At 43.3% G+C, this 25,437-nt stretch overlaps 1 protein-coding gene and 1 long non-coding RNA gene across 4 annotated transcripts in view; one reads left to right on the top strand and one right to left on the bottom strand.

Annotated features, from left to right (window-relative positions):
* STAT4 (signal transducer and activator of transcription 4) overlaps window positions 1-9,530 on the bottom strand; it is a 41,002-nt gene extending 31,472 nt beyond the window's left edge. Inside the window, exons 1-3 of one of the 3 annotated variants that reach the window (XM_035330867.1) lie at window positions 9,363-9,530; window positions 5,598-5,726; window positions 3,595-3,739 (exon numbers count right to left, since the gene is read on the bottom strand). In XM_035330867.1, coding sequence (XP_035186758.1) covers window positions 3,595-3,739; window positions 5,598-5,725 — 273 coding nt within the window. In that variant the 5' untranslated portion in view covers window position 5,726; window positions 9,363-9,530. Of the gene's footprint in view, window positions 1-3,594; window positions 3,740-5,597; window positions 5,727-8,551; window positions 8,984-9,362 lie in introns of those variants that run through there. The other 2 variants (XM_035330868.1, XM_035330866.1) reach the window with 2 other exon arrangements.
* A 2,218-nt stretch (window positions 9,531-11,748) lies between these two features.
* On the top strand, window positions 11,749-21,352 carry LOC118169543. Its single transcript, XR_004752185.1, has 3 exons — window positions 11,749-11,856; window positions 19,111-19,268; window positions 21,252-21,352. It is a non-coding gene; the product is annotated as an uncharacterized LOC118169543 (long non-coding RNA).
* The last annotated feature ends 4,085 nt before the right edge of the window (window positions 21,353-25,437 follow it).

Raw genomic sequence — 25,437 nt, 5'->3', positions numbered from 1 at the left:
TGTTCGTAGGCTAAGGTCTTGCAGACTGTTGCATCTGAAATTTTGTTCCTAGAAGTGAAAGGCAGCTCTTCTCGGCTTAACATCTGCCCTTTACTTTCTGCTGTCATAGCAACAGCACAAAACACGTCCTTGGGACTAATCTGCTTTGCTTGTCTCCATCTAGGCTTTAAGCAGGAGAAAGAAGCACAGGCAGAGTTTCCCCCCTCCAAACGTTTTCTCTCCTCAGCTCTTCACAGTGCTGCTGCTCGTGGGAGCAGGGCTCCTGGAGGAGGAGGGACAGGGAATTTAACCTCAGCAAGCAGCTGTGCTCTACTGTCATCTGCTGAAGAGCTCCGCAACAAAAGACTGCTCTGCTGTAAGAATGAATCCCATCTAGTGACTGCAGGAAGAATAATACAGGAGTATGAAGGATTTTAACCTAAAGCACTGATCCTGATTTTAATATAATACGTGCGTTTATACCAGATTAGTGTCAAGAAGCGACATTTCAAAAAAGAAAGAAGTGGATAGAGAAGCAAATTATCGGGAGCTAGCAGTAAGCTTAGCTGAGATGCTCAGTGCTTTGTCAAGTGCTTGTAACTTTTTCAGATTGCGTGTTTCCTGGTCAATGCTTCTTTCTGCATCAAGATAATTCTGGAAATGTCAGCAGTCTGAGCAGAAATGTCATGCTCCATAGCTATTTCTGTAATGCTAAAAGAAAAGGGATGGCTCTTGTGACCTAAAAGCAAGAGTGCTAGGCAGGCATCTCTTTCTGCTAACAGCTCTTTGCACTTCACAACTCCCGAAATTCGTCAAAAAACTTTACACTGCAAGTATCAGGCAGGCAAGTTCTTGCTTCTTCCCTTCCTTCTTTCCTTAATCCCACTGAATAACTAAGATGTTTGCATAAAGACATTTCAGGTGGAGCTCAGAACTTTTTCTCTGTTTGACGATAAAAGTGAATCCCAGCAGAACTTTAGACTGGCTGTGCTTGGCTGTGGTGGTGGTAACTAGCAATTCCCGTGCTGTCTAGAAAGCAGCCACACAAGCCATTTGTAGGGTCTGTTATTTCCCCTTCTGAGGCTGCCCTTCACTAATGACCTGGTTGTGTTATTAATTTGACATTAACCCCATTTTTTATTTTTTTTTTCAAGAACTGCAGAATTCTTTTTGAGCGTACTGCATTTGTAATTGTTTTATTATCATTGTTATTGTAGTGTTTGGGAACCTAAACCATAGCTCAACTTACTACTCTGCGCACATAGCGATAACTGCTGGTTTCCCGCGTTATCTGCCTTGACACGCCACATATAATTGGCTCAAAATAATTAACATTGCATTCAGATCCTGTACTGAGGTTGGACAGCTTTGTGTGTGTTGCACATGTGTCTGTATGCCCGTGTGTGTGGTGTAGAAGGGAAGGAAGAGGAGTGAACTGTGAAATTTCAAAGAAGTGCTTGCGCTAGAGAGCAGAGATAAAGGTGGGATCATGTTAACTAACCTTCAGAGAAGATCAAACCAAAATGTTCACAGAGTCACCAGAAATGAAAAGATGTTTACAGGCATAGCTTCCTCTGCTATTCAGGAAGCCAGTCCTTCCTCCCATCAAGCTTGGTGGAAAATCTCTAATTTTACAGCTTGCCATTCCAGCCTCCCTTTCTCTAGGTGGACGAACGGGGTTATGGCAGTGCGCTGTATACTTCAGGCACCTTTTCTGGTGCTGTCTCATGAAGCTCTCACAAACTAGCTCGAACTGCAAGTTTATAATCACAAACTAATCACAAACTGCGCATGATAAAGGTCATAAGAAACCAGGAAAAGCTCTAATAGGGAAAGTGATGTTCGGTGCCTGCTAGGATGCACGTGCATTTTGAAACGGAACGAGTAGCTCTTCATCTAAATAGACATGACTTGTCTTGATATAATGGAGAAATTATACAGCGGTGAAGGGCCAACTTCACAGGGAGAAGAGCTGTTGTATTTTTTGCTCACTTGGAAACATTTTACTGCAAACCTCAGTGTGGTCCTTGTTAATTAGTAGTGTAGTTTCAGCATCACTGATGTCCTCTCAGGAAGTTCATATTACTTTAGACTGTTAACCTACCAACCTTTGTGATCCAGTGGAGCAGAGATGTTGTTGCTGCCTGAGAAAGCTTGCTAAAATGGGGCTTACAGGACTTGGTTTTCATTCTGGCCATTTACAGACTGACTCCTGGGTATGCATCCAGGGCCTGATGCCTTGTCTCAGTATGCTGAATTTCACGGAGGCTGCAGAGTTGCCACCTTAAGTCTTGGTAAAATTTTAGAATAAAATAAATGGTATGAGGCAAGGTAGGAACAGTGAGAGACTTTCATTTGTTAGAGCCTGTATGTAAATACATACCAATCCCCATGCATATGCATGTGGTGATGGTAGAATCATAAAAGTGCAATCTGCAAGAATACAAGTGCTTTTTTCAGTGTCCTGAAGTGCTCCTTCTATGTGTATGCCGCTGTGAGAGAATACTTTTAATAAGGTGACGGAGTTCTGACTCAGCCCTGCTGTGGCAAAGTCTGCTAAGACCATGACAGAAATAAAAGCAGTAGCCTCTCTGCAGTCAACTCCAAAAGCAGTTAAGTAAATCTGTTGTTTGAGCAGCACTGAAATGAGATTTAATGCTGCCACACAAACCAGAAAAGAAATAGAGAACTTTAGTTTCAAGTTACATGAAACTGCTTGCATAACACCGGAACAAAAAGTGGTAGCCGTGGAAATATTGTCACCTTTTTTAGAGGCCACCATTAGGGATATAGAATAGAAAGACACGCAGCCATAAAGAGACCAGAATAATTGACACAGTCATCTTCAGATTTTCCAGACCAATATATTCATATAAAATAAAGAAAATATTTTGTAAGTGGTACTATTTTCATTGAAGTACTTATGGAAAACACCATGAAAGAAGAGAAAAAACCCCAAACTTTCATTAGACTCAGATGTGTATCTGTTTTATGCAGAAGACACATAGATGTCAGGAAGTAGGTGACTAATGAGGTGGAACTCTGAGAATTCTTGCTTTAAATAAACAATTATTAGAGAATCATGCAGTCAATCAAAATAAATATCACTCTGTAGAAGCCTAATGGAAAATCCTTTAAGCCATTCCTAATAAATAATCCCAGTTAAGCGTAAAATAGCAAGTGCGGATCATTTTTCAGGGTGCTGTTTTGTTAATCCTGAAATACACATTTTTATTCCTGAGATAGTCACAGCTAATCATAGTTCCGTGTACTTGTCTGTAAAGTTAGTGCTTACATTTGTAACAAACACTGACTTCTATAAGCACTATGCAATCTTATTCTGAAGAGCTGAGTGAGACACAGGTATGCATTGAGCTACAAGGTCACAGCATTGTTGCATCTCAGCAGCATGCCTTAAAAATATGAACTATTTGCCCACAAGGTAACTGACAGCGGAACTATTGTCAGCTTGGTCTTCCCATAGCTTCTGGGAGTCTATGGGGGGCAGGACAGCTCTGAGCTGTTCGCAGGTACCAGCCGCACTCAGCAGAGGTTGGACAGTGCCTTCAGAAACCAGTAAGCGTGTGCAGTTTGTTATCTGAAGTAACAACCTACCTGAAGCAGCTTCCTGATCCTCTTCAGGTTGTGTATCAAAAGAAGGTTCTTCTCTTGTGAAACCCGGTCTAGCTGCTCATCCACTTGTATTAGCAAATTCTGTAAAAGGATCATTGCCATTGCTTCATTGTTGGATGCGGCCTCCCTAGAGAAAAGACGATTGAGAAACGTGCATTTCAAAAATGTTATAAGAAGTGCCAAACCACCTTTACAGAAATTTCTAATCCATTGAGAAATTAAAGCTGTAAAAAACCGCTTTAGATACATAGTGACTTGCATATAGTTAGAGCTATGTAAATAATTGATTTTTATGATCCTTTAATTTATATTCACCTAGATACGCAGCTATAAAGGCAGCGGATGTTCTAAGCCCAGGCTACAGAGTCAGCCAGAGGGGAGACAACCAGGGTTTTCTAGTCTCGGTTCCAGTGAATATTTAAACATTTTTAGCCTGCTTCCCGGAGGAAATGAGGCGTATGCATGCTGTCACTCTCAGTCTGTCAGTCACACATATAATTTCTGAAGTTGCTGCCCACTTTCAGCCAAAGTTGACAGGGGGCTTGCAGTCCAAAAGAGGTGATGCTTGTATGAATTTCCCAGAAAACTGGCAGGTTGGTAGAGGAGAGGAATCCAAATGAATGCCTCCACTGAGGAAAATGGCAGTAATAACTTGCTCCAGGAGGCAACAGCCAGATGGCCAGTCAGCAGATATATATCTTCACACCAGGCACCAGATGAGCCTTCGCCTGGCCAAACTATTTGGGGATACAAGAAGACTCTGAAGCTACTGGTGAAGGGTATGTAGGGGACAAAGGACACGAATACATGAGAGAACAGGCTTTACTAGTTCTGCTCTTTGTGGAACAGCTCGTTACATGATGGGCAATAACATTAGTGAGCAGAACAGAGGAAGATAAGCTTTGGATTGCATGGCATCCTTGTCCTTAGGGCACTCTCTCCTTGCTCCCCAAATGGCAGATGCCTGTTTGAGATATGACTGCTAAATCTGGCAAACAGGGGATTTTAATGTTTCCCATGTTCCCATAGGCACGTAAGCATTGTATGTTATAAACCGTGAGGAAATATTACATTCCTTAGCAGATCTTTCCAATAGTCCTCCAATAGCCTTGGGGAATTAGCTTGTCAAACTAAGAGTAAGACAAAACTTGTCTTACTGGTACTACTAATATCAACTTTGTTTAGTATCTAGTTCTGGATTTTCTTAAAATGAGTGAATTTCATCCAGATTTGTGCATAAATTCACCTTCTAGAAAACTGTTCCTGCAATTAGCTGGTTTGGACAAGTTGAATAATTTTGTGCTGCAAGAGGCAAATTAATAACATTTCCATTGAAATCTGACTTGCCCTTATTTATTTATTATTTATTTTATGAAAAACCTTTAATACCGTTAATTTGCTAGACAATTTTTGCGGGATTTTGTTTAGGAATGAAAACTCACTTCCAGACGTTTCTTAAATTTAAAGCTGTAAGGGACAGAAAACTGTGCTCTAAGAAAGTGCATCCAATCTAGAATGTTGATACATATATACTTACGTTAACCTTTAAATATGGTAAAATGGTGCTTTTCATTAGAATCATTATTTCGACACATGCAGAAAACCCAATTATGTTCAGAACTTCTCTTCAAAAATACTCTTATCTTTCCCGTAGTATGTGGTAGTTTATTAGGAATAAGCATAGGAAATAATTTTATTCCGTGGTTTAAGATAAGCACATCCATCACATATAAAATACGTACAGTTGTTATTGAATAAATTAAGAAGAACTTGGCAGCTTTATCAGGAGTTCACTGACACTGAATCCCTCAAATAAGTGAAGTGTAACGCTAGCTCAACAAGCTAAATCCATAATGAGTGGAATACTATTCTTGAGGTGCAGATGCCTGCTCAGTTCACAAATGAGCGCCCTAAAATCTACTCGATAAGCAAAAAAAAATGTTTATGACTAAAATGATAAGAGAGCGAAAAAAAATTATCCCTACCAATCTTGGCTTTCTATCCATTGTGCCAGTAGATGGCGGATTTCCATGGGAAAGTTATCATCATAGAACTGGTCTACTTGCTCCAAAAACTTTATTTCCAGTTGTTGAACTTGGCTCCATTGGGACATACTGCAAAAGAAATGATGAAACATGTTTGACATTGGAAGTTGTATATTTGGTGTATTAATAATCCAAATTTTCATTGCAGTTCTTTATTACATACTTAAATATTCCTAATTATCCTCTGTCTTTCAAAATGGACATTACCTGGCTAAAGCTGGTCAGTTAAAGGGAAGAGGAAGAAAAGCAAGGAAAACCATTAGAAGTTTTAGCTCTTAAACCTGAATGGGAACCTCTACCAACTTTCTTCCGTAATGCAAATGTTTTGGGTTACTGTACGATACTTATGAAATAAGGAGATTTACATAGCATCTCTTTCCATAGGAGTAGCTTAGGATTGTATGCTTCAAATCCAGGTAAAACTATTTTTATGAAATGTTAGTAAAAGCATAGAATTTGCTCTTATCTGTGAATTCATACCACCGCCTGATGTTGTGCTGTTCCTAGAGCCCCATGTCTTCTGTCTGGTTTTGCTTATTTTTGCTTATTTTGCTTATTTTGCAACCTAATTTATTGATGTTTTCCATTTTTAACTGGCATAGAATTCTGAGATTTGATGTTGAAAAAATAAAAAATAAAAAAAAGCTTGGGAAAGGTAAAGCCCTATGAAAACTAAAAGACAAGCTGGATGACAGGCTTGATGACACCCAATGACAGGCTGGATGACACCCAATGACAGGCTCTGAAATTCTTGACTGGAATATCTATCCCAGTTAGCTTTTGACTGTTTACTGAGATACTGGAGACAGAAGCTTGGTTGTTCCAGATTTTAGGTGGGTTGAGTTGTTTTGAATATCCACCTCTCCATGCACTAAAGAGATTGTTTGGGTGAGCAGAAGTAGACATCTCAGATTCTGTGACTCTTTCTCCACTTGGGTGCACGTGACCTCTTTGTGCTCCAGGGTTGCACCACATCATCATTAATCCAACTGGTGAGAACAGAATTTTCATTATGATTTTTTTTGGTGCTGAAAAGCCCGGCCAAAAGCAGAAGGGGAATAAGCTCAAATGAAAAAAAGTAGAAACTGGTTTCCTGCTTTAGCCCACAGTGCACTAAAGAAGCCTGAAGGTTGCTCTGAAGGGTACCACTGGCAGTGTGCTTGTGTCAGCACTCATGCCTATACCTCGCGGTCCTTCCAGCACTATCAGATCTTCTCTATAGTACCGAGGGATGCGCTGAGATAAACAGATGTAGCGCACAGAGAGATAAAACGTTGTCGCGGGGCAGACTGTGCCAGGTTGTAATTCTAGATGTGGTGGCTGCAGAAAAAATCTGCAGCAGTGTTGGTCATGGGCCATTATGGGTAAGTAGATAAGGGGGACACCCTAGGGCATGCCCTGGTATCTTGGCCCTCATGTGAACTCTGCCCTACCCTGATCCTGCACCAGAGATTATCTGCTCCTTTATTATCTTTGTTCATGCTAACAAACTACGTAAAATCCAGCATCATGGATTAAAGATTGCATTGCAGTAGGTCAGTGTTTTATTTGAACACTTCTGATAGATTTTTTTTTTCCTGAAAAAAGATGAGATTTCATCAAAATTGACATTTTTATAAAAAGTTGACCTTTTTATAAACAGCTTTCCCATTTCCATTTATGAATCATAACATTTAATATAGTTTTTTTTTTTTATGTTGCTTTTTCTTAAGTCAGAAGGAGAAAAATAACAACAGCAGGATGAGGTATCTCAAGGTGTAACAGACTTGAGTACTTACTCATGAAAAGTAAAAGTGACAAGCTTTAGTTTCTCCTTAACTAAGGCTGGATGCGATGACTCCGTGTGCATTATGAAGGACGCTGTGTACCATCTGTGGAAACGTGCCCAATGCCGTTCCCCTCCTCTTTATTACTTCCATTAACTAGGGGAAAAATACTGCCCAAACATTTACTTTGTTGCTTTAAATTGCTGAGAAGGAATAATATACAGGAGTGCTTTCCTCTCTTTATTGCTACGCTGGTAATTACCAAGAACCCCAGACTGTATTTCTTGAGATACATCCAAAAAACAAAATCGTGGTGTAGTAATAGCACACATTCAGGAAAAAAAAAAAAAAAAAGAAAAGTAAGATTCGCAAGCCTGCTCACTTTCAGTGAGGGTTTTTATTGCAATTTCGTAATTGTGAATTATGGTGGCTGTGATATCCTAAAGATCTTAGTAAGAACTCAGTACGGTTATCTAAAGGAAAAGAAGCAAGACCTTGTGCAGGCTGCAGCCTCCTGAGGCCTTCTACGTAACGTGCAGGGATACTCGCATGCATCCACGCCGGCAAAGGATGAGTCTGGTTTGTACATGGGATTTTTGTAACACGCTTAATACAACACACCCTGTCCTACCTTCTCCTCTTCCTGGGAGTCACACTAAAAGCTGAAAAGCTCGGAATACCTATTGTTTGTTTTGGATCTGCCCTGGAGGCATCTGGCTGAAATGCACAACGTGAAATATTGGTGGCACAACTCTCTTTCACTTTTAGTGCTGAGAGGTGCTCGTTCAGGTACTTCTGGTTTTATCTGTGAGCCTGTATCTAGAACTATGATCTGTACCAATGCAAGGTACGTTCCCCGCAGTCTCTCTGGCAGAGAAACTTCGCATTTGTGCCCTGACAGAGCGGCACGGAGGCCGCAGGAGGAGCTGGGTGCCCAGCTTACCCCTGGTGGTGGGGACCCCCAGGCCTGTGAGCCCCCCAGGCTGAAGTAAAAGACACCCCTCCATTCACTGCCTTCAGCACCACACATCCCCTGGGCACGAGGCGTTTCGAAGATGCGTTTGGGGTGGATGGACAGCCGGACAGACAACCAGACGGAGAACCCCCCCCCAAGATGCCCCCACTTGCCTGTGCGAGCGGTCCCCAGTCGAGCCCTGCTGCAGGCGGCGTCCCCAGGCGTGTCTGCCGCCTGCCCCGTGCTTTATGCCGCCCCAGCCCCGTCCCGGCGGCTTTTCCTGTGCGTCAGCTGCGCCCTCGCCGCCCCGGGGAGCGGGACGGGAGCGAGAGTCGTGGCTGGGCTACAAAACGCGGCGAGCAGCGTGGCCACGCAGCAGTCACCGTACCGCTCTGGGTTAGGTGATGGGACACGGCTCCGGCACTTACTTAGGAAATGGCCAGAAGAAGGTTATTTACCCCAAAATTAAAAAATCTCCAATTTTTACTGTGGTGCCCGAGCCTGCATGGAAGGCAGAGGGCTGGGGCCTGTTGTGCTCCCAGGGAGCCAGGCTTCTCCCTCTCCGCTGGGATCAGGAGGCCACCAGCTTTCTGGCACGCGAACTTTGCTAGCCAGCTTTTGCAATTAACGCTAGTTAAAAGGCTGAGGACAGCCCTGAGAGGAGTTTGGTGGTACGGCATGGAAATGCTGCATGCTGCGACTTCCTGCAGCGGCTGCTGGTGCTTCTTGTTTCAGGCAGTGCCTGAGATGCGGGAGCTTCTCTCCGAGATAAAAGGCTCGGTCCCTGTCCTAAAGAGTTAACAACCTGACATCAGCCCTATCAGTAAATATTATTATAAAAGGGTGATGACAACAGGCAAGTATTTTTTCTCTCTCAATAAATACACTAGTGGAAAAAAGGATCTCTGTAACATCAGGTGCATTGTTGCTAAAACCAAAGCAAATGGCAGATGCTAAATTATGACAATTTCAAATCTGTCTTACCTCAGCACAGAGCTTGAATGGTAGGATCGAGTCTTTGATGTCACACAAAGCAGCTGCAGTCTGCCCTAAAGAGGATCCTTTTGAGCAATTATTATTTTATTTGTTACATTGTGTGTTACCAGAAACCCCAGTCACGAGCAAGGCTTCTCAGTGCCAGGCTGTACAAATACCGAACAAAAGCCACGCTCTCAGGAAGTGCCAGTGAGCTGATGGAGCGGTATTACGCTCTGTGCTGGGAGGAACATGAAACCTTGTTCAAGTGAGAAAGCCAGGTGCAGGAGATGTAGTTAAAAGGAAGGCGCGTGTCACTGTTGATGTCTAATTACATTTTCCAGACAGAGCAGAGGGAGAATTGAAAGTGATGTGAGAATCTCTGATACATAGGTAACTTCCAGATCTGCTGGTAGACGTCATCTTCACCATATATGCGCTTGAAATGAGATCAGGTATTTTCTTTAATAGCATTTAGAATTTTTTTTTTTCATGTGCATTTGCATTTTGAGAGCCAGGGTCAGAACAGACCTCTGCAAAATCCTGATTTATAAAAGTGCATACTTCAGCAGTCTCTGTATTTAATGTCCTTTTGCGTTGTACTGTTGCATATTTGTCCATTACCTTTTTCAAGGCTATAACATACCAGAGCATTTTCTTCAGTTTTTTTTTATTAAATGATCAGTGTACAAAATCACATTAGCTTTTTCAGTTTGACAAGTCCCTGCTCAGACCTAAATGCGTCATACACACAAGAGGAGATTCAGCAGCACTTTACCTGTGTTCCTGTGCTTTTGCGCTCGTGGATATCCCAGTGTTTCATTCAGAATACATACATTCACGCACACGTTATAATCCTCTTGCTGTGAGACTGCATATTGTCATTTTGCAGACGTGATAAATGATCTGAGGGATCAACTGGAGTTTTCTCAGACTTGTTTCTCTACGTGTTTCTCTACTTGTTTTTCTAAGGTGGCTGATTTTTACATGGTTTATAGTGTACCAGTAGGCTCGCGTAGGTGCAACACTGGGGCACTCAGCAATGTGAGGACCGCCCAGGAAATAACATTTACTAGTAATTTAATTTCAGGCTGTCAGTAGGGGGAACTATTGCACCACACTTTTTCTTCATCCTTTAAATAAATATTGATGGCTATTTATTTTCCTTTTGGATTAAGTACTTATTTTCTAAGCATCCTTTCATAACTGATATCCATAATGGTAAGAAGACAGGTTCATGCCACCCCAGTAACATAAAACAGTAACAGGGATCCAGCCCCTCTGATTTTTGCTTGGCCCTCTCTACTAACCTAGAAAAGCAGCTTTATGATGCAGTGGTTGCTATTAAGATGATGATGTGCTGCTTGCTATCTGGTGCCAGTACCTATTCAGGTTTGCTTCAGGAGCCGGTGAGAAAAAGAATCAGTTCAAGTGTCATTCCCCAAAACTAGGGTAATGAGGTTTCTCAGCTGAGGTTCAGAGATCAGTGTCCAGGAGGAGGGTTCCTCCATCCTCACCCCGCTCTGTGGCACATGCTGTGGGGAAGCCAGGATGGTGGCCACGATGGGGACGGCTGTGGAGCCAGCCAGGCGGGTGTGAGGCAAGGCTGGGGAGGCAGAAGGGTGCAGGGGAGATCCCCTCAGTGAGGGGTGCAGGGGGATCTCCTCAGTCAAAGGTGCAGGGGGATCCCCCCCACATCCTCTCAGTGAAGGGTGCAAGGGGGGGATCTCCTCAGTGAAGGGTGCAAGGGGGGGATCTCCTCAGCGAGGGGTGCAGGGGGGGCTCACCTCAGCCAGGGGTGCGGGGGATCTCCCTCAGCGAGGGCTGTGGGGGATCTCCTCCGCGCGGGGTGCAGGCTTTGCAGGAAAACGAGTGGAGTCGCTGGTTGCATTGCAGCGAGGTGAGGTGAGCTCTGAGGCTGACAGAGGGGTGGGTGCGCAGAGGTTCCCTTCTGGGGCTGTGAGGAGGGCCTGGATGAGAAAAGCTGAGGCAGGTGACAGGAGGAGGTTGGAGCATGTGAGGAACGAGTCCCTGCAGGTAACGGGGAAGAGAAACGGAAGGTGCTGTGGAGAAGGTGGCTGAAGCACTGTTTAAGAGGAGGGGGCGGATGAGTGGTCAGGCTCCCTGAACAGTAACTGTGCTGGAGTAGGATCGTGGAGGAGCTGGCTCGAGCCAGGCGGCAATTATGGCTGTGCTAACCCCGAGGAGGCTGTGCAGGAGGCAGGTGCTCCAGGACGGCCTGGGACCAGGGGTGGTGGGCTCTGCTGGCTGCCCCTCGGCAGGGGAGACCCACCAGGCACACGGACGAGGAAGGACAGGCTGACACTGCGCTTGTGGAGCACGGGGCAGAGGTAAAAAGCCTGGGGCAGCCCTGGGGTGGGAGGGAATGTCTGGAGGGGCATCCAGACACAACAGCACGGTGAGGCTTCAGCCCTGGGGTGGAGGTGGCTAGGAGCACGGGTGGGAACTGGCCGGTGAAAGGTTCAAGCCCTCATTCAGTGCGGTAGGTCAAATTTAATTGTTACTGCACAGTGTTTTGTTCCCCTTGGTCGGTGTTTCAGCACCAGTAAAAGAGTAAGAAGCAAGCGTCTAAATTGTGTGGGCTCTTGAAAAGGTCTCAGATAATGGAGAAGTAATTCTGGACATGGTAATCTTCTAATCAAAAGTTCACAAAGTTGTTTCTAGGAATACTGAGCCAATTTGTTACTTTGATCCGTTGGACCAACCTGTAATCAAGATTATAAAGTCTTGTGTTTGGCCTCTGGTCATTATACTCCTTGACTAACCTTTAATTAGAGTGTGTCATCTATCTTTTACATAAAAGAGATGTTTAGCTTGAGCATGCTGTACATGCTTTATGTCTTGGATCTGAACTCTTCATAGTTTTTCTTCTTGTATTCGGAACAAGGACTTCTGGTCTCAGTGAGACCAGTAAACACTGTAATCATGAGAAATTGTCTTGCTGGCAGTGTAGTTCCTCCTTGTCAGCACAGCATAAATCAGAAGTCATGCGTGCAGGTCACATCCCTTACTGTCCTCTGTTTGGAGAAAAAGACAGCAACAGCAATGTTGAAGTTGCATGTTCCAACAAGCTGTGCATGAGATCTCTTAGCTCTGTGTGTAGCTAAAAGAATGATTGTCATGCTTAGAAAATAGTTTTTTAATTTTTTTTTTTTTTTTGGGGGGGGAGGGTGGTTATCAATTGCTGAAAATTTTGTTTTCCAGCTTCCCGTAATGAATAAGCCGTATGTGCAGATGTATACATCTGTTTGAAGTAAAAATATTTATCTTACCCAAATTCAAAATCATACCAGCTAGAAAAAAAAAAAAATCAAAATTAACTAGTTATGTAGATAATGGTGACGAGTCAGGAATTATAGAAAATTGAAATTGGCTTCCACTGAGCTGGGAATTTTATTAATTTTAATTTAATATATAAGATTGCTTTAACCCTTCCCTCTCCTGAGTGATTTCATGCAAGTTTAACTTTTGCTTTTCCTCAATCACTTTAAACTCAAGTTTCCTTTTTTGGTTTTGAGTTCTGTAGATTTTTAGGAATTCTAGTAGTATTGTTTTAGTAGACTATTACATTTAGTGAAGTCTGTGGCATCTCGGGAAGCTTTTTCCTTATTCTGTACAACAGCTTTCTTGTCAATTGGCGATGATCACTTTTGTTTGCACAGAAGTTGAGGGCTTTGTGATTACTGTTTTCCAAAGTCGAGTGTGAGAAAGGAATGCAATATTAATGTGATTTGGGCAGTGCTGCGTTTCTGTACGGATGTTCCTGTGAGATGTAACTTGGAGGGCAAAAAGGAGAATGTCTTGGTGATGCAACTTGATTAGCATGAAAGGCAGTGTTGACAAGAGAAAAGAGAATTGTTCATAGTAAGCTCACTTGGGACTCATGCTGTCAATAGTTACTGAAGTTGTTACTGCCTTCCCTACCTAGGATCAAGATGACTGTGCATAATGGTAATTTCTGAGCACACTTACGAATATTTTCATTTTACAGTCTCTTAGGACCTTAGAGGAGTCCTTGAGTTTTATTAAGCTTGCTAGTATATGCTAATTGCAGAAAGCAATTTGGTGCTGAACAGCAACTTCCAAATACAAAGATCAATAATTTTAGAATTAGTAATGGATCATACTCAGAGGAGATAACTTGGTTAATTAATTTAATAAAGCCCTTTCACAAAGGGAGCAATTAAACCAAAGTTTGATTATTTCTGCCTGATAATATTTGAAATATTCCATATTCAAGCTCGAGTTTTTAACTCTGATGGTGCCAAAAGAACCTTTTGATTTATGCTACTCTCTGAACCTTATCTATTTATTCTATTTATATAAGAAAACACACATCTTCAGAACTGATGTCGGTTTTCTCCTTGGCTAGGCAATAAGAAAAAAAACCACATTGGTAGCGGTTGTACAGTTGACCTTAATTGTGTTGTTGGTTCTCACGAGGAGGATGGCAATCATGTGCCCATTTCATTGTTTTCCTTCTAGGCTGTCTGAAAGTGGTATTTGCTTTGATCCTTTTATTCATCTCAAGCCTCCTGTAACAAATAGCTGGGGCTCACTTTTTCTTTTATATATATATATATATATGCCTGGATCTCAGCTGCTTAGCACACTGTAAGGGCCCCGGCTATGCCTGGGAAGGTTAATTGCAAGCTGTCATGTTCCTCACTTAGCGCAATTCCTATGGTGGTGGGGAAGGACAAGAGAGATGGATGAGCATATCATGATTCTGGATTTATTTTGAAAATCATTATAAGTTCTGAATTTTCCAAGTTTTTTTCTAGCTTGTTTCAAAATTTTCAGTATGAGTCAATTTTCAGTATGATTGGTTCGTACCAGAAACGAAAACTAGCTATTTTCACTAGCAGACAATGGAAGCGTTTGGTGGTACAAGAGTCAAAAATGAGAGCTAAAGACCGCGTGTGAAAATTCAGCGCAGGAAGTTGTTCTATGGGTGCGATCAAAACTTGCTTTATTCCCTTGTCTTCACAAGGAGAAGGGTGGTTTCTAGAGCTCGCTGACATTGGGGGAAATGCTAGTGAAGATGAAAGCAGCCTGTAGCCACCAAAGGTCGTAGGTCAAAGCAAAGCTCAATTCTTTCTTCAGCCTGAAGTCCTTCGAACCTGCACCTCACGCCTTCCCCGTAGGTGCTTTGGTGATGAGGCTCCTGTGGGGTGGGGAGCGTGTTCTCCTATTTCTCCTGCAGAAACAGATGTGAGGTTCAGGGAGAAAGCGTGCTGATTCACTGTGGTCTGGTTATTCAGGCACTCCGTCGTCAGAGTCCAAGGGCGCTGTGCTGCGTGCGAAGCGGTTACCACCTCTGGGGTACGTGGAGCAGGAATCAACGCCTTCCCAGCAAGAGCTGGGGGCCTTTGTGGTTGGGCGAGTCCGTGCTTTCATTCCTGGTCAGGGTGAGGTGGCGCAGCGTCAGTGTGGGAGAAAGTACCCGTCTGCAATACCGTGAGCAGCCTGCAGTTTCAGGATTACAGGCGTCTGCTGGGAGAGGAGAAAAGAGAGAGGATGTCTGGACTCCCACAGTACGGAAAGGGAGTCAAACTCCGGTCCTTGAGTCCTGTACATGCCCTAAATACCGATCGATTTGCAAAACGACACCTGGATGTGAAGGGGAGGGTGATGTCCGGGGCAGGAATTCCTCCCGGTGACTGCTGCGTGTTGTGTGCTGTTGGAGCTCGCGCTGTGGGTTACAGCACACCGGGGCTCTTGCCAAATTTTGGAGAGTCCTGAATCAGAATGGGGTAAGGGGTAAAATGGGCAGCAAGATGCTGAACAAAGCTGGGCAAGGGTGGCACAGCTTCGATGGCATAACTCAGACACCCACATAGTCTAGGGGTGTTAAAGACTGGCAGCAGTTCCAAGGACTGTGCTCCTTAGCCCAGCTCCCAGATGCCACCCAGATTTTGTTTTAAGTGTGTGTTTACGATCTTGTCTTGAATCAAAAATGAGGTGCTCTTAAAATCCAAGCCACAAATCACTTTTTTCTAACATTCTCTGACTCACTTATTGCTTTTACTATGTAATGACAGGTATTTTTCACATCTCTCAACGTTTTGAACATGGAATAAAGGGTTGCTCTTTGAACAGATTGCGTCATTGATCCTAAAACCAGCATGGGTGGAAACCCATGATACCAACTTTCTTCCTCTCACCTCTAGTTTACGATCCCCACGATCTGTCTGGTGAGAATCTGAGACTATTAGACTCCCAGTCAGGATACCCTGAGGGTGAGATGAGGCCGTCTAGATCAGTGCTCCTCGGGTGTGTTTTTTAGTAAATCAAATGTCTTCTTAAACGTGTTGGAAGAAATCTGAGCATTGCGAAGCTCCTCTAGGTAAAAAACAAAACAAAACAAAACAAAAAACATCAACAAAATCACAGGTGCATTGTGGAGTGCTGCCACAGTACCTTGCCTACATTTTTTTGGTTGTAGATGAGAAGCCTGTGAATTACCGTATTTTTTTCCAGTGCTGGTTTCTGTTTAGTTCTTCCCATACCTACAAATGTATGCTTATTTTGGGAAAACCTTACTTTGTGTATAGGCTGTTTTGCAAACTGCTGCCGGGGGTTTGTGACCTACTTTGACCCAGAGGCTGAGAAGCGCTGCTCCAGTAGCTGCGGCGGCACAGATAACCTGCACCGCTAGCGTTATCTCCCGTCAGAAAGAAACCACTGATTCCTCTGAGAACTGAACAAGAGGTTCTCAGTTCAACTCGTGCTAATATCTTTTGTGGTATATTTTTTCAAACTTTGTTGCACAAGCCATCTCTCTCTCTATATATATAAGTAGAGACAGTGAGAGCTTCCGCTGCTGAGGAAAGAACATAAAGCTGTCTCTGAACACAGCGGTCAGATCCATGCTGGAAGGTGTGATGCTATTGAAGGCTGTAGCTTGGGACCTGGTCTGCAGCTTGTTTCTTCGAAGCCCTGTAAAAAAGCAGGCAGCGGAGGGGTTTTGCCTAAGCCGTGTGTCACGCTCCCCTTTTGCTGGGAGAGGTGGCACAGCCGGGGGGCACCTCTGATGTAAATCCTCCCGTATGTTAGGCATCTTCAAAAGAAAACTGAGCAAAACCATACGGCAACTAGTGCGGTTTTTGAGAACTCAGACTTCTTTGCCTATCTGAAGATGGCAAGAATCAGTTCATGAAATGTTTTGCAGATCTGCCGAAAACAAGCGCCTTTACATTACTTGGTCTACTGCATTTTTTGTTTCTCTTGAGCCTGTGTAAATCGGGGAATCTGTGGTCTTTGTGACATGTCTGTTAGCATTCAGAGGGGAAAAAACTATGAAGTGAATCCCCAAATTCAGCAGACTATAACGAGGGGACAGTAAAGCATACCACTGTCTGATTGCTTTTCCTGTTTCATCGGTCTGAAGAGATACAAGCGCTGGTAGATTTATCGAGGTTCTCGCACGACAGGAGGTTATGTACTGTTGTGGGAGTTGTGTGGTGGCTCGGAGGTGGTCACATTTGAATAGCGTGAATGCTTTTGTTTTCAAGCATCGAAGCTTCGTTGCCTGAGATCACCAAGGTAGAAAAGAGTGCTGGCTGGAAAAGGCCCTTCATGTGGCCCAGGAGCAAAGTCCAGAGTCAAACTGCAGAAGCCCACTTGGTTCAGGTTTGTGTGTCGTGGTACCTGCCAGATCACAGCAGTGTTTCCTCAGTGCAGGAACGTGTTTTATTTGTTCTGTGGTCTGCTTCAGCAATTTGGTATTGTCATCCAAGAGACTTTTCTAATGATGGTTCATTTTTTATCATTTTAAGTTTTTGTCCGTCTTAGTCTCAGATACTTGCTTGACCAGGAGAAGAACATGATGACTGCATATGGTGGATGGGTTTGTACAAGATTATGCAGAATAGGTGTATCAAATTAATATATTATGGGCCTTATTACAATAAAAGCCCCCCTTGCAATTGTTCATTCCCACTCAGCCCGTAGCCAGAGTTAGACTGTTACTACTGTGACTGTGTGCGTAGCGATGGTGCTTAGAGGCTTTGACTTAATCTTGCTGAACATTGTATGCACCTCTCACCCCAAGGGCGTATGATCTGGAGGTAAACGGGCGTGCTGTTGGCGAGCACTAGAAATGGAGAAGGAGGAATAAAAGATGACAGCGGAACAATGATCAGCGTTTGAAACAGTAGTCACATTACTCGGCTGCTTCTCCAGCTCTGTGTGTGTGTGTGGCAAAGCCCAGAAGAGCAACAAGTTTTGCTTTCTGTGCCTCCGTTTCTTCACCTGTACCACACAAGTAGTTACGTCCATCTTGCAAGTGCATTGTCCTGCTTGTAAAGTGCTTGTTGTTTTCAGATGGGAATGCTGCTGGGGGACAACCAGTACTTCTGCTGACACTCATGTGCAGGGATGTGATACGCAGCAAACCAAGGAAATGCAGGTGAGATCACTCCAGCCAGTTACTGTTAGGGAGGCTTAATACTAGAAGTGTTCACATGGGTTGTTTACAGGCATATAGGTAACTAGGAGAAAACCTTACAGATTTTTTACTTGCTGTTGTTTTTGTGTTCACACTGCAGTTTCTACTCTGTGATTCTATCGCATGGATTTCAAGCCTTAAAAAGCTAAAACGTACAAAAAATACGGATTAAAATCCTTCTAAGACTAGTGTTGAAATAAGCTCTTTTCTTGTCCCTAACCTTCTAATCTCTTCTGTGCAATTTTAACAAAAACATTTCAGTTTTTCCTGCTTCCTCCCTGCTGCCCTTGCCTATATATAAAATACCTCTGGAACATACATTTAAAACAGGAGTTCACTCATGAACAGACACCTACATACGCTCATCAAATGCAATTGAATACTTTCATGACAAAACAGGGTGTATCACAAATCTGTCGGATATATCATTTTAATTGAGCAAGAGTTGCTTGTAGAAACACCGGTCAAGCTGTACATGTGTTATTTTTTGTTTTAATAAGGGAAAAGATGATGCAAGTGCAAATTGTTGTCGTGCTGAAATACTGTAGGTGTAGTTTCAGTAGACGAATAATGCAATCAGGGCTAATATCTCTGATATTTCATCCTGCTTCTGATTTGAAGGTAGTAAAATACCATTTCAGAGTACATGCTAGAACTCGCCGCTGTGCTGCTGAAGTCTAACAACCATCACACGAATGCTTAATGCTTTCTGTTGTTCCCCAGCAAGAATTGGTCTAGCCTGATCATACTGGCAAAGGAACACTTTACTCATCTCTCTGTGCTGCTCTTGAGTGTACGTGCCTTTTTATGAGGAGGCAGTCCTGTTTGAAGTAGAATCACTTCTTACAACAAATCTGTGCAGTGAAATAATGTCACAAATCTGCTGGTATGTCCAAATGAGAGGAGTAGTTAGCCATCTACTAGGGCACGTGTCCTGTGTGTGTCCAGAGCCTTTCAGTAGGGAATTCAAAATTAGGAAAACCAAGATACACAAAACCAAGATATACTGTCTTTATAATTCTGGGCGATGTTAAGCTCTCTGTTGTGGAAGGGGAAGTGCTGGATTTACTAAATATGTTATGCGAAGCCTGCTAATCTCATTTCTTTTCAATCATCACAACAATAAATGCACTGTGCTATCTGTATAATGGATTTAGGCAGCAATCCACATGGTAAGCTTATTTCCCCTGGGTATATTTGGTGTATTTTTCAAAGTCAATTTAGAAATTGCATGGATCGATTATAAAAGGAGTGCAGCCCTTTCCGTTCAATTTTGTCTTACAGATTCCTCTCGCGGACCAAATTACCGCGGGCACAGTACTTGGAGGCTGTGGTGAAACGGTGGAGCACAGCTCAACAGGAAAGGTGGTGTTAAGACATCATGGCTTTGGTATTTGATGCTCTGGGCAAAGACTTGCAAGACCAGGAAAAGAAAATTACCTGTAAGTAATACCTGCACTTAGTCACCGAGTCTGTCGAGGCAGATATCACTGCTTCCACTTCTGTGCTTGCAGGTAGTTGGGCAAGGCAACGAATACAGCTAGATTTAGTCACAGGTTTTGAGTTGCAGCTGGACCTTTGAAGGCCTGAACTTACTGTAGTTTAGGCTGAACCTCTGATTTTTCTTGCCATTACACAAGATCAGTTGAAGATAATGAGTTGGGTATAAACAAATTTACTGATTTTATATACCTCCAAACAGCTGATTAAAATGTTCAGCTCAAATCTGCAAGGATCAAGGCTACTCAAGACGCTGAGCTCTGCAAAGGGAAACTGAATGTCTGTGGCAACTGGTGTGTTCCCTCCCAGACCTAGCTGTGCCTCTGTGGTGTGACCTCTTGGCTGAGCAGTCAGCATGACTTCTAGCCACAAACAAGATCTTGTGCTTTGTGTAGGAACTGGTACGCTGTGCCCAGAGGCTCGTGTCATGGCAGCGCAGCTGTTTGGTCACATCTCGCCCAGAATCTCGGACAGCAGTTTGTTAAAACCCTGTGAGTGCTTGTGTTACTGCTACCCAGCTCGGCATTGGCTCAGCTTCTCCCCTCCTGCCCACCCTTCTTCCTTCCCCAGCTAAACAGCTGCAAGGTTTTGAATACAAAAACTTCAGAGCTAGAGACAGTCCTGCCAGACCTCCCGTCCCTTGATGCTGTGCCTCTGAAAGGACAAGTCCCTCGCTGCTCAGGATTGAGAAAGAGAAGTCCTCTGAAAAGCTGGCCTGAGCTAGCCTGTCCCCAGACACTTCTCCCAGCATTAAATGCTTCCCTGGATGTCCCTGCCCAGATGCTGTTTCATGCGTTTCCATTTGCAATTGCTATTCCCTGCTGCCCAGTGCCTGCATCTCACTTGATGCCCTGCTGGGGAGCACGTGCCTTCTTTCTTGTCTCCCGGTTTGACAAGTGCCTGTTCCTGAAGGCCAGCACAGTGGTGACATTGAGGTACCCTCCTCTGCCTTAAATGGCTACAGTTTGTGGGCAATTTGTATTTCAGTGTCGGGATTCCTAATATATTTTACACACCTCTTTTGCCATGACCTTAGTATTTAGTCTGGGACTTGCTCCATACTAAAAACCAGAAGGGCTTTTTGTTGTCCTCTTCCAGGAAAAGGTGAGTGAATAACAGGCTTTCCATTCATCAGTAACTCTTCTTGTGATAGCTGTCGCTGTGGAAATGCTATTATGATATAGCAGAAAGGCAGACAAATAGGTTTGCAGTCCAGAGATGGCTGCTCTGCTGTTATTTTTAGAAGACTTGTTCTTATTTTAATTAGGCTCCTTGTTCAATTATAGAAGACAGGCTTTTACTGTGATCTGTGATATAACTTAGAATAAGAAATTGCCTCGCTCAGTGAGCAAGAGGAAGAATTCAGGTGCTCAGCCTACCATGTGCTGCAGTATGCTTAAGGCAAGAAATTGCTTCCTTTACTGTGCTCTAAACTACTGTTAGTTTCCTGCAGAGAGACTGAAGTGCAAACAAACTCACCTGTACATGAAATCAAGGTAAAGCTTGAAGTATCACCTGCATTTTCTAATAATGATAAGGTAGTACTTGTGAGATTGTAATTTAAAGAAACGGGTGGTGATCAGTTCATCTTTTAAAATACCATAGTACAGGTTTCCAGCTTAGCAAGGGGGAAGGACCCTGTAGAAAAGCTTGCTTTGTTCATGGGTGTTTCTGCTAAAATTGACCTCCAGCTTTCTGCTGTCTGAATTCCTGCACGGCTGTAGAAGAAGCTACACACGTAGAGCCAGAGCTAATGGATTTTAGAGTTAAGAAACTCTTTTGCTGACTTACAGTACTCCAACTCTTGACCAAGGTGTATTGCATCTCACTCAGTTAATGCTATGTCTTTCTGCCCAACGGTTGGATAAACTCAGACTTGGTAAGGGTTGTTACCTGGTTTTCATGGCACCTTGCGTGTTTGACAGGCAATGCAGGCTGCGGACCTTAGGACGTTTTAGAAATTTGCCTCTTTGGTGCCTGGACTGGTTTTGAACCTTGGAGAAACAGGGTTTCCTTTGTGTTCAGGCAGTGTAAAGATTTCACTGTTTGGTCCTCTGGCAGGCTTGTGTGTTTAGTGAAAAATGTTAAGTTCATCAATTTTATGAGGATACGTATTTTTTAAGTCATTTTTCAGAATCAAGAAAAATTGCAGGGGAATTTATTTAATTGCAGCTAGAGGATGGACTGACTCACGAGTGATCAAACTGTGGATGCGTGTGATGAAGCGTAATTCAGACAGAGTTGTAATCCAGGATTAGGTGATCCTGCTGGGACCAAAACGATGTGATTTCTCCTCATACATGAGAGGTTGACATGGAGTCCCTTTTTAAGGAGCAGGTAGCACCAGAGGATCCTGCAGGTGTGAAGTGCATGCTCCTTCAGCTCATGCCAAATAATGCCTCTTCAACGATCCACTGGGGCATTATTTTATGTAACTTGCCATCAGATGACATAAATTCCCTGACAACTCTTAACGACGCTGAAGCAGGCATTCTTGGAATAGGTTGCAGTACTGGAGCCAAGTAGTTAATCAGGTGTAACATGAAGCTTTGAAATGATTTACTGCCTGCTGGTAGCTTGTACTGGGACTGTATTGTCCTGCTGTATGTACTGTATAATACTTTTAAGCTGTCCTTAGACAGGGCCCTATTGTAAACAAGCTGTCTGGCTTAACTGGGATATCCTGTAAAAATATGTTAATAAAAACTGCAATCACTGTAAAGGATCCTATTCCTCCCATTTCTTTTTGCTGACCTATTCCCACCAGGAAAGAACAGCACATGCTCTTAACCCTCGTGGTGCTGGTGCTTGGCTGATGCCTGTTAGGTTTGTAATACTTGGTTCAAAATGGGTCAGTCGTGTGCGTGGTTTACACAGCGCGGCAGTTAACACCGAAGCAGAGCTTATTTTCAAGGTGTCAAATCACTTCATTAGTGCTTCTTTTATTGCGTGTCCCTTCATCTAGTCTCAGCTTAGCCAGGTCTCTGGAGTGGCTTAGGAAGTTGTATTTTAAGGAAAAGGAGTTTAAGAAGCTAGCTAATTTATGTTTGGTGTTAGATTATCATGGCAGGGTCTTGTAGCCTGGAGCTAATTAGATAAAACAGCGAGGCCTCACAGGGGGTCCAATTTTTGGAAAGAGGTTGTGAAAAATGTCACCAGATGTCATGTGCAGAGGGCAACTTCTACTGGATTTTCTATCTGGAGATAGATGCAAAAAATACAGCGGCTTGCAAAATTAAGTGTCGTTCCTTTAAACAGAGAGACGTGCTCTGGTGGTTTTCGATGTGTGGAATTTCTTGATGATGAAGGTGCTTAAAGGTGGACACTCCGAGTCTTCTCCCAGAAATCACTGAACGTCATAGGCAGGGCGAGATGTTCAGGAGGCCCTCAGAGGAGGAAGTAACCTGCAGGAAGGGCTGTTCTCCTGACCTGCCTGTCCTTCCCCGAGCTGTGATGTCTCTGCTAGAGGGACTTGTGATATCCTCCCTTTTCTTAACTAATATGCAATTTTGAGTGCGCAGAAGGCTCAAAATCTCATTAAGCAAGGGTGTGGTTTATCCCTATAGAAGGATGTGGTACGTGGGGCTGTGTGGGGTTTTGGGGAAGGCGCTGTGCATGTGTGCAGCTGTTAGAGGCCATTAAAAAGTGACCTGAGCCCCTGCGAGCAAGCTTGGGATTAACTGTAAAAGGATACAGGGATCTCCGTGGTTTTCATGTCAAGTACCAACGTCAGATTTCTGCGTGGCAGATTTGCTTTTGGGTATTCTGGTTACAGTATGCTTTCATGTACTTTTAAAAATGGACTGCACAGCAAGTCGTCAGCTACTGATGCAATTTAATAACTGAAGAGTTAATCTTTCAACTGGAATGAGAAGAAGAAATGTATTTCCACATAGCAGTCAATTTAAAACTTAGGTTAAGAAATAGAAAACAAGCAAACAAAACCTGACAATTGATTTTATATCACAAAAGGCGATCTGAAAAGTTACTTTTCTTGCTTGGTTTTTACATTTATAAATCTATTCATCTTTGTTCTGGAAAATGTGCGTCACCGAACGCTGCAGGATATACTGTAACGATTGTGCTCCGTAAAGGCTCAGCGGAGTCTGGAAAAAGTTTCAGGGGTGGTGAAGAGAAAAGACGGTGGGGGCTAGGTTAGGTTTGGACAAAAGCCTGCAAACAAACCTCTCATGGTGCAGACACTGGTTCCCTACTTGCTGCATGGTGGTGAAGACAGTTGTGGAAAGGACAGGATTTCTAACCGGAGTGGTTAAATCCTCACAGGCAACGGCTCGGCCCGGCCCCCGTGATCCCAAAGGAGTGGTTCCAGGTGCTGGTGTCCAGCACATCTCCCATGCACGTGGCTTTGTGAACGGCTGTCTGACTCTGGCAGGTCGTGGGTATTCTCATGAGCTTTGGGTAAGTCCACAGTGCACTTCGTTAGGGAAGAATGAATGATTTTGAGGTGGGAGAGAGCTAGAAGCGATTTCAGACTGCCTGAAAGTGGCAGCAGTTGGCTACCAGTTGGGGCTGACCCTATGAACTGCACATATTTGCAGTCGTGTGGTCACTGCTACTTGACAGAAAGTAGCTGAAAAGATTCAGGAGGTGGAAAACCACATCCTTATGTTCATCGAAACGTTTCATTTTTAAAAGGCCCAATTCTGTTACTACTTTTGTTTCCTATGACTAGAGCCGGTCCCGGTGGCTGTAGAAGCAGCTGTGCAGGAAAGGCAGCACTGCTTTTCTGTTCGGGGGGACGGAGGAAAGTAGATTTGGTAAGTTAGCTTATACCGTTTTTTGTCATTTGCTTGTGTCATTTTGTTGCTGTTGCTGGTTTTGTTACCTGTTAGTTTGATGAATTTTTACCATGACTGTCTTCATAGTAACAACAGCTAAGGCAATCACGCAACATCGCATGTAAATGAGAATCAATGAGCGCTGGGGGGAAATAGAGACAAATCGCTGGGTTTTAGTAAATGAAACTGTTGCCTCCCTCCCCCAGCACACTTCTTTTAATTTCTCCTGTCTGCACTGGTTTGCAGGTGTGTTGCACAACCTATTTTCAACAAGCTAAAGCTGTATGCTTTCTCATTCATATAAAGAGGTGATGAACTGTGGCCTCCAGAATACTGATTATTCACTCAAATGCGATAGTCACGGTAGTCATTTCTTGCAAAACATTCTGCCCCAACTTGTCTCTAAATTTTTCATTGACGTAGCTCAAATTCATCATTCATTTTCCTCCTTAAGCGAATGAGACTCAGGAGGGAGGCATGGCAGAAGGTTAAAGCCTATTGTATAATTCGGTATTTAGGCGGCGTGCCTTTTGCATACAGTAAAAGCATCAGGGATTAATGAAAGCATTTTAATGGATTTCTCTATTCACGAATCATAGCAGAACCATGAGATCACTAGAAATAGCCTGATACCAGATTTTCAGACCATGTACTGGTACTCTGTATTATCAAGGGTAGTTTTTCTGTGCATGTGAAAAATTACCTGGTCAACGTGAAAAAAAAAAAAACAAAAAAAAAAAACACGAAAGAAATCAATTAAAGATGAACAGTGGTGGTGTGTTCCTGTTACATTTGCATAAGATACAAGATAAGGTTATTCAAAATCATTTTGACAAATAGAGAATTAATCTCATAAATTTTAATCATAAAACCAATCCTTGGCTTTCCGAACTCATTTTATCCTTTTGCTGAAAAACTGGATCCGCTTCAGAAGGTCATTTTACAATGTGCATGCGGTACTTGCTCACTGGATTTGCATTTTTCCCCAGTTTAATATTAGTGATAAAAGAAGCAGTGCTTTCCTATAAATACATTAAAAACAAAGAAATGGGAAGATAATTATCTGTTTATTCAAAATTAAGGTAAGAAGACAAGTTAAACCTGCCTGTGACATGTAGGAAATGCTGTAGCCTGTGGAACAATTAGTCTGTGTAACTCCTAGACACCAGAACTTCAACACATTGAAATTGTGTTTTAAAATAATCACTGGAAGCATTCAGCAGAGGACAGCCTTGCCCACGAGCAGCTTTTGGTGCCTCTGGATTTTGTGGCTGGCAGAGCAGAGCTCAGTCTGCAGCCAGAACGTGGATGT

Source organism: Oxyura jamaicensis, chromosome 7 (assembly GCF_011077185.1).
Source record: "Oxyura jamaicensis isolate SHBP4307 breed ruddy duck chromosome 7, BPBGC_Ojam_1.0, whole genome shotgun sequence".
Taxonomy (NCBI): Eukaryota; Metazoa; Chordata; class Aves; order Anseriformes; family Anatidae; genus Oxyura; species Oxyura jamaicensis.
This window is presented reverse-complemented; position numbering and strand designations above follow the sequence as displayed.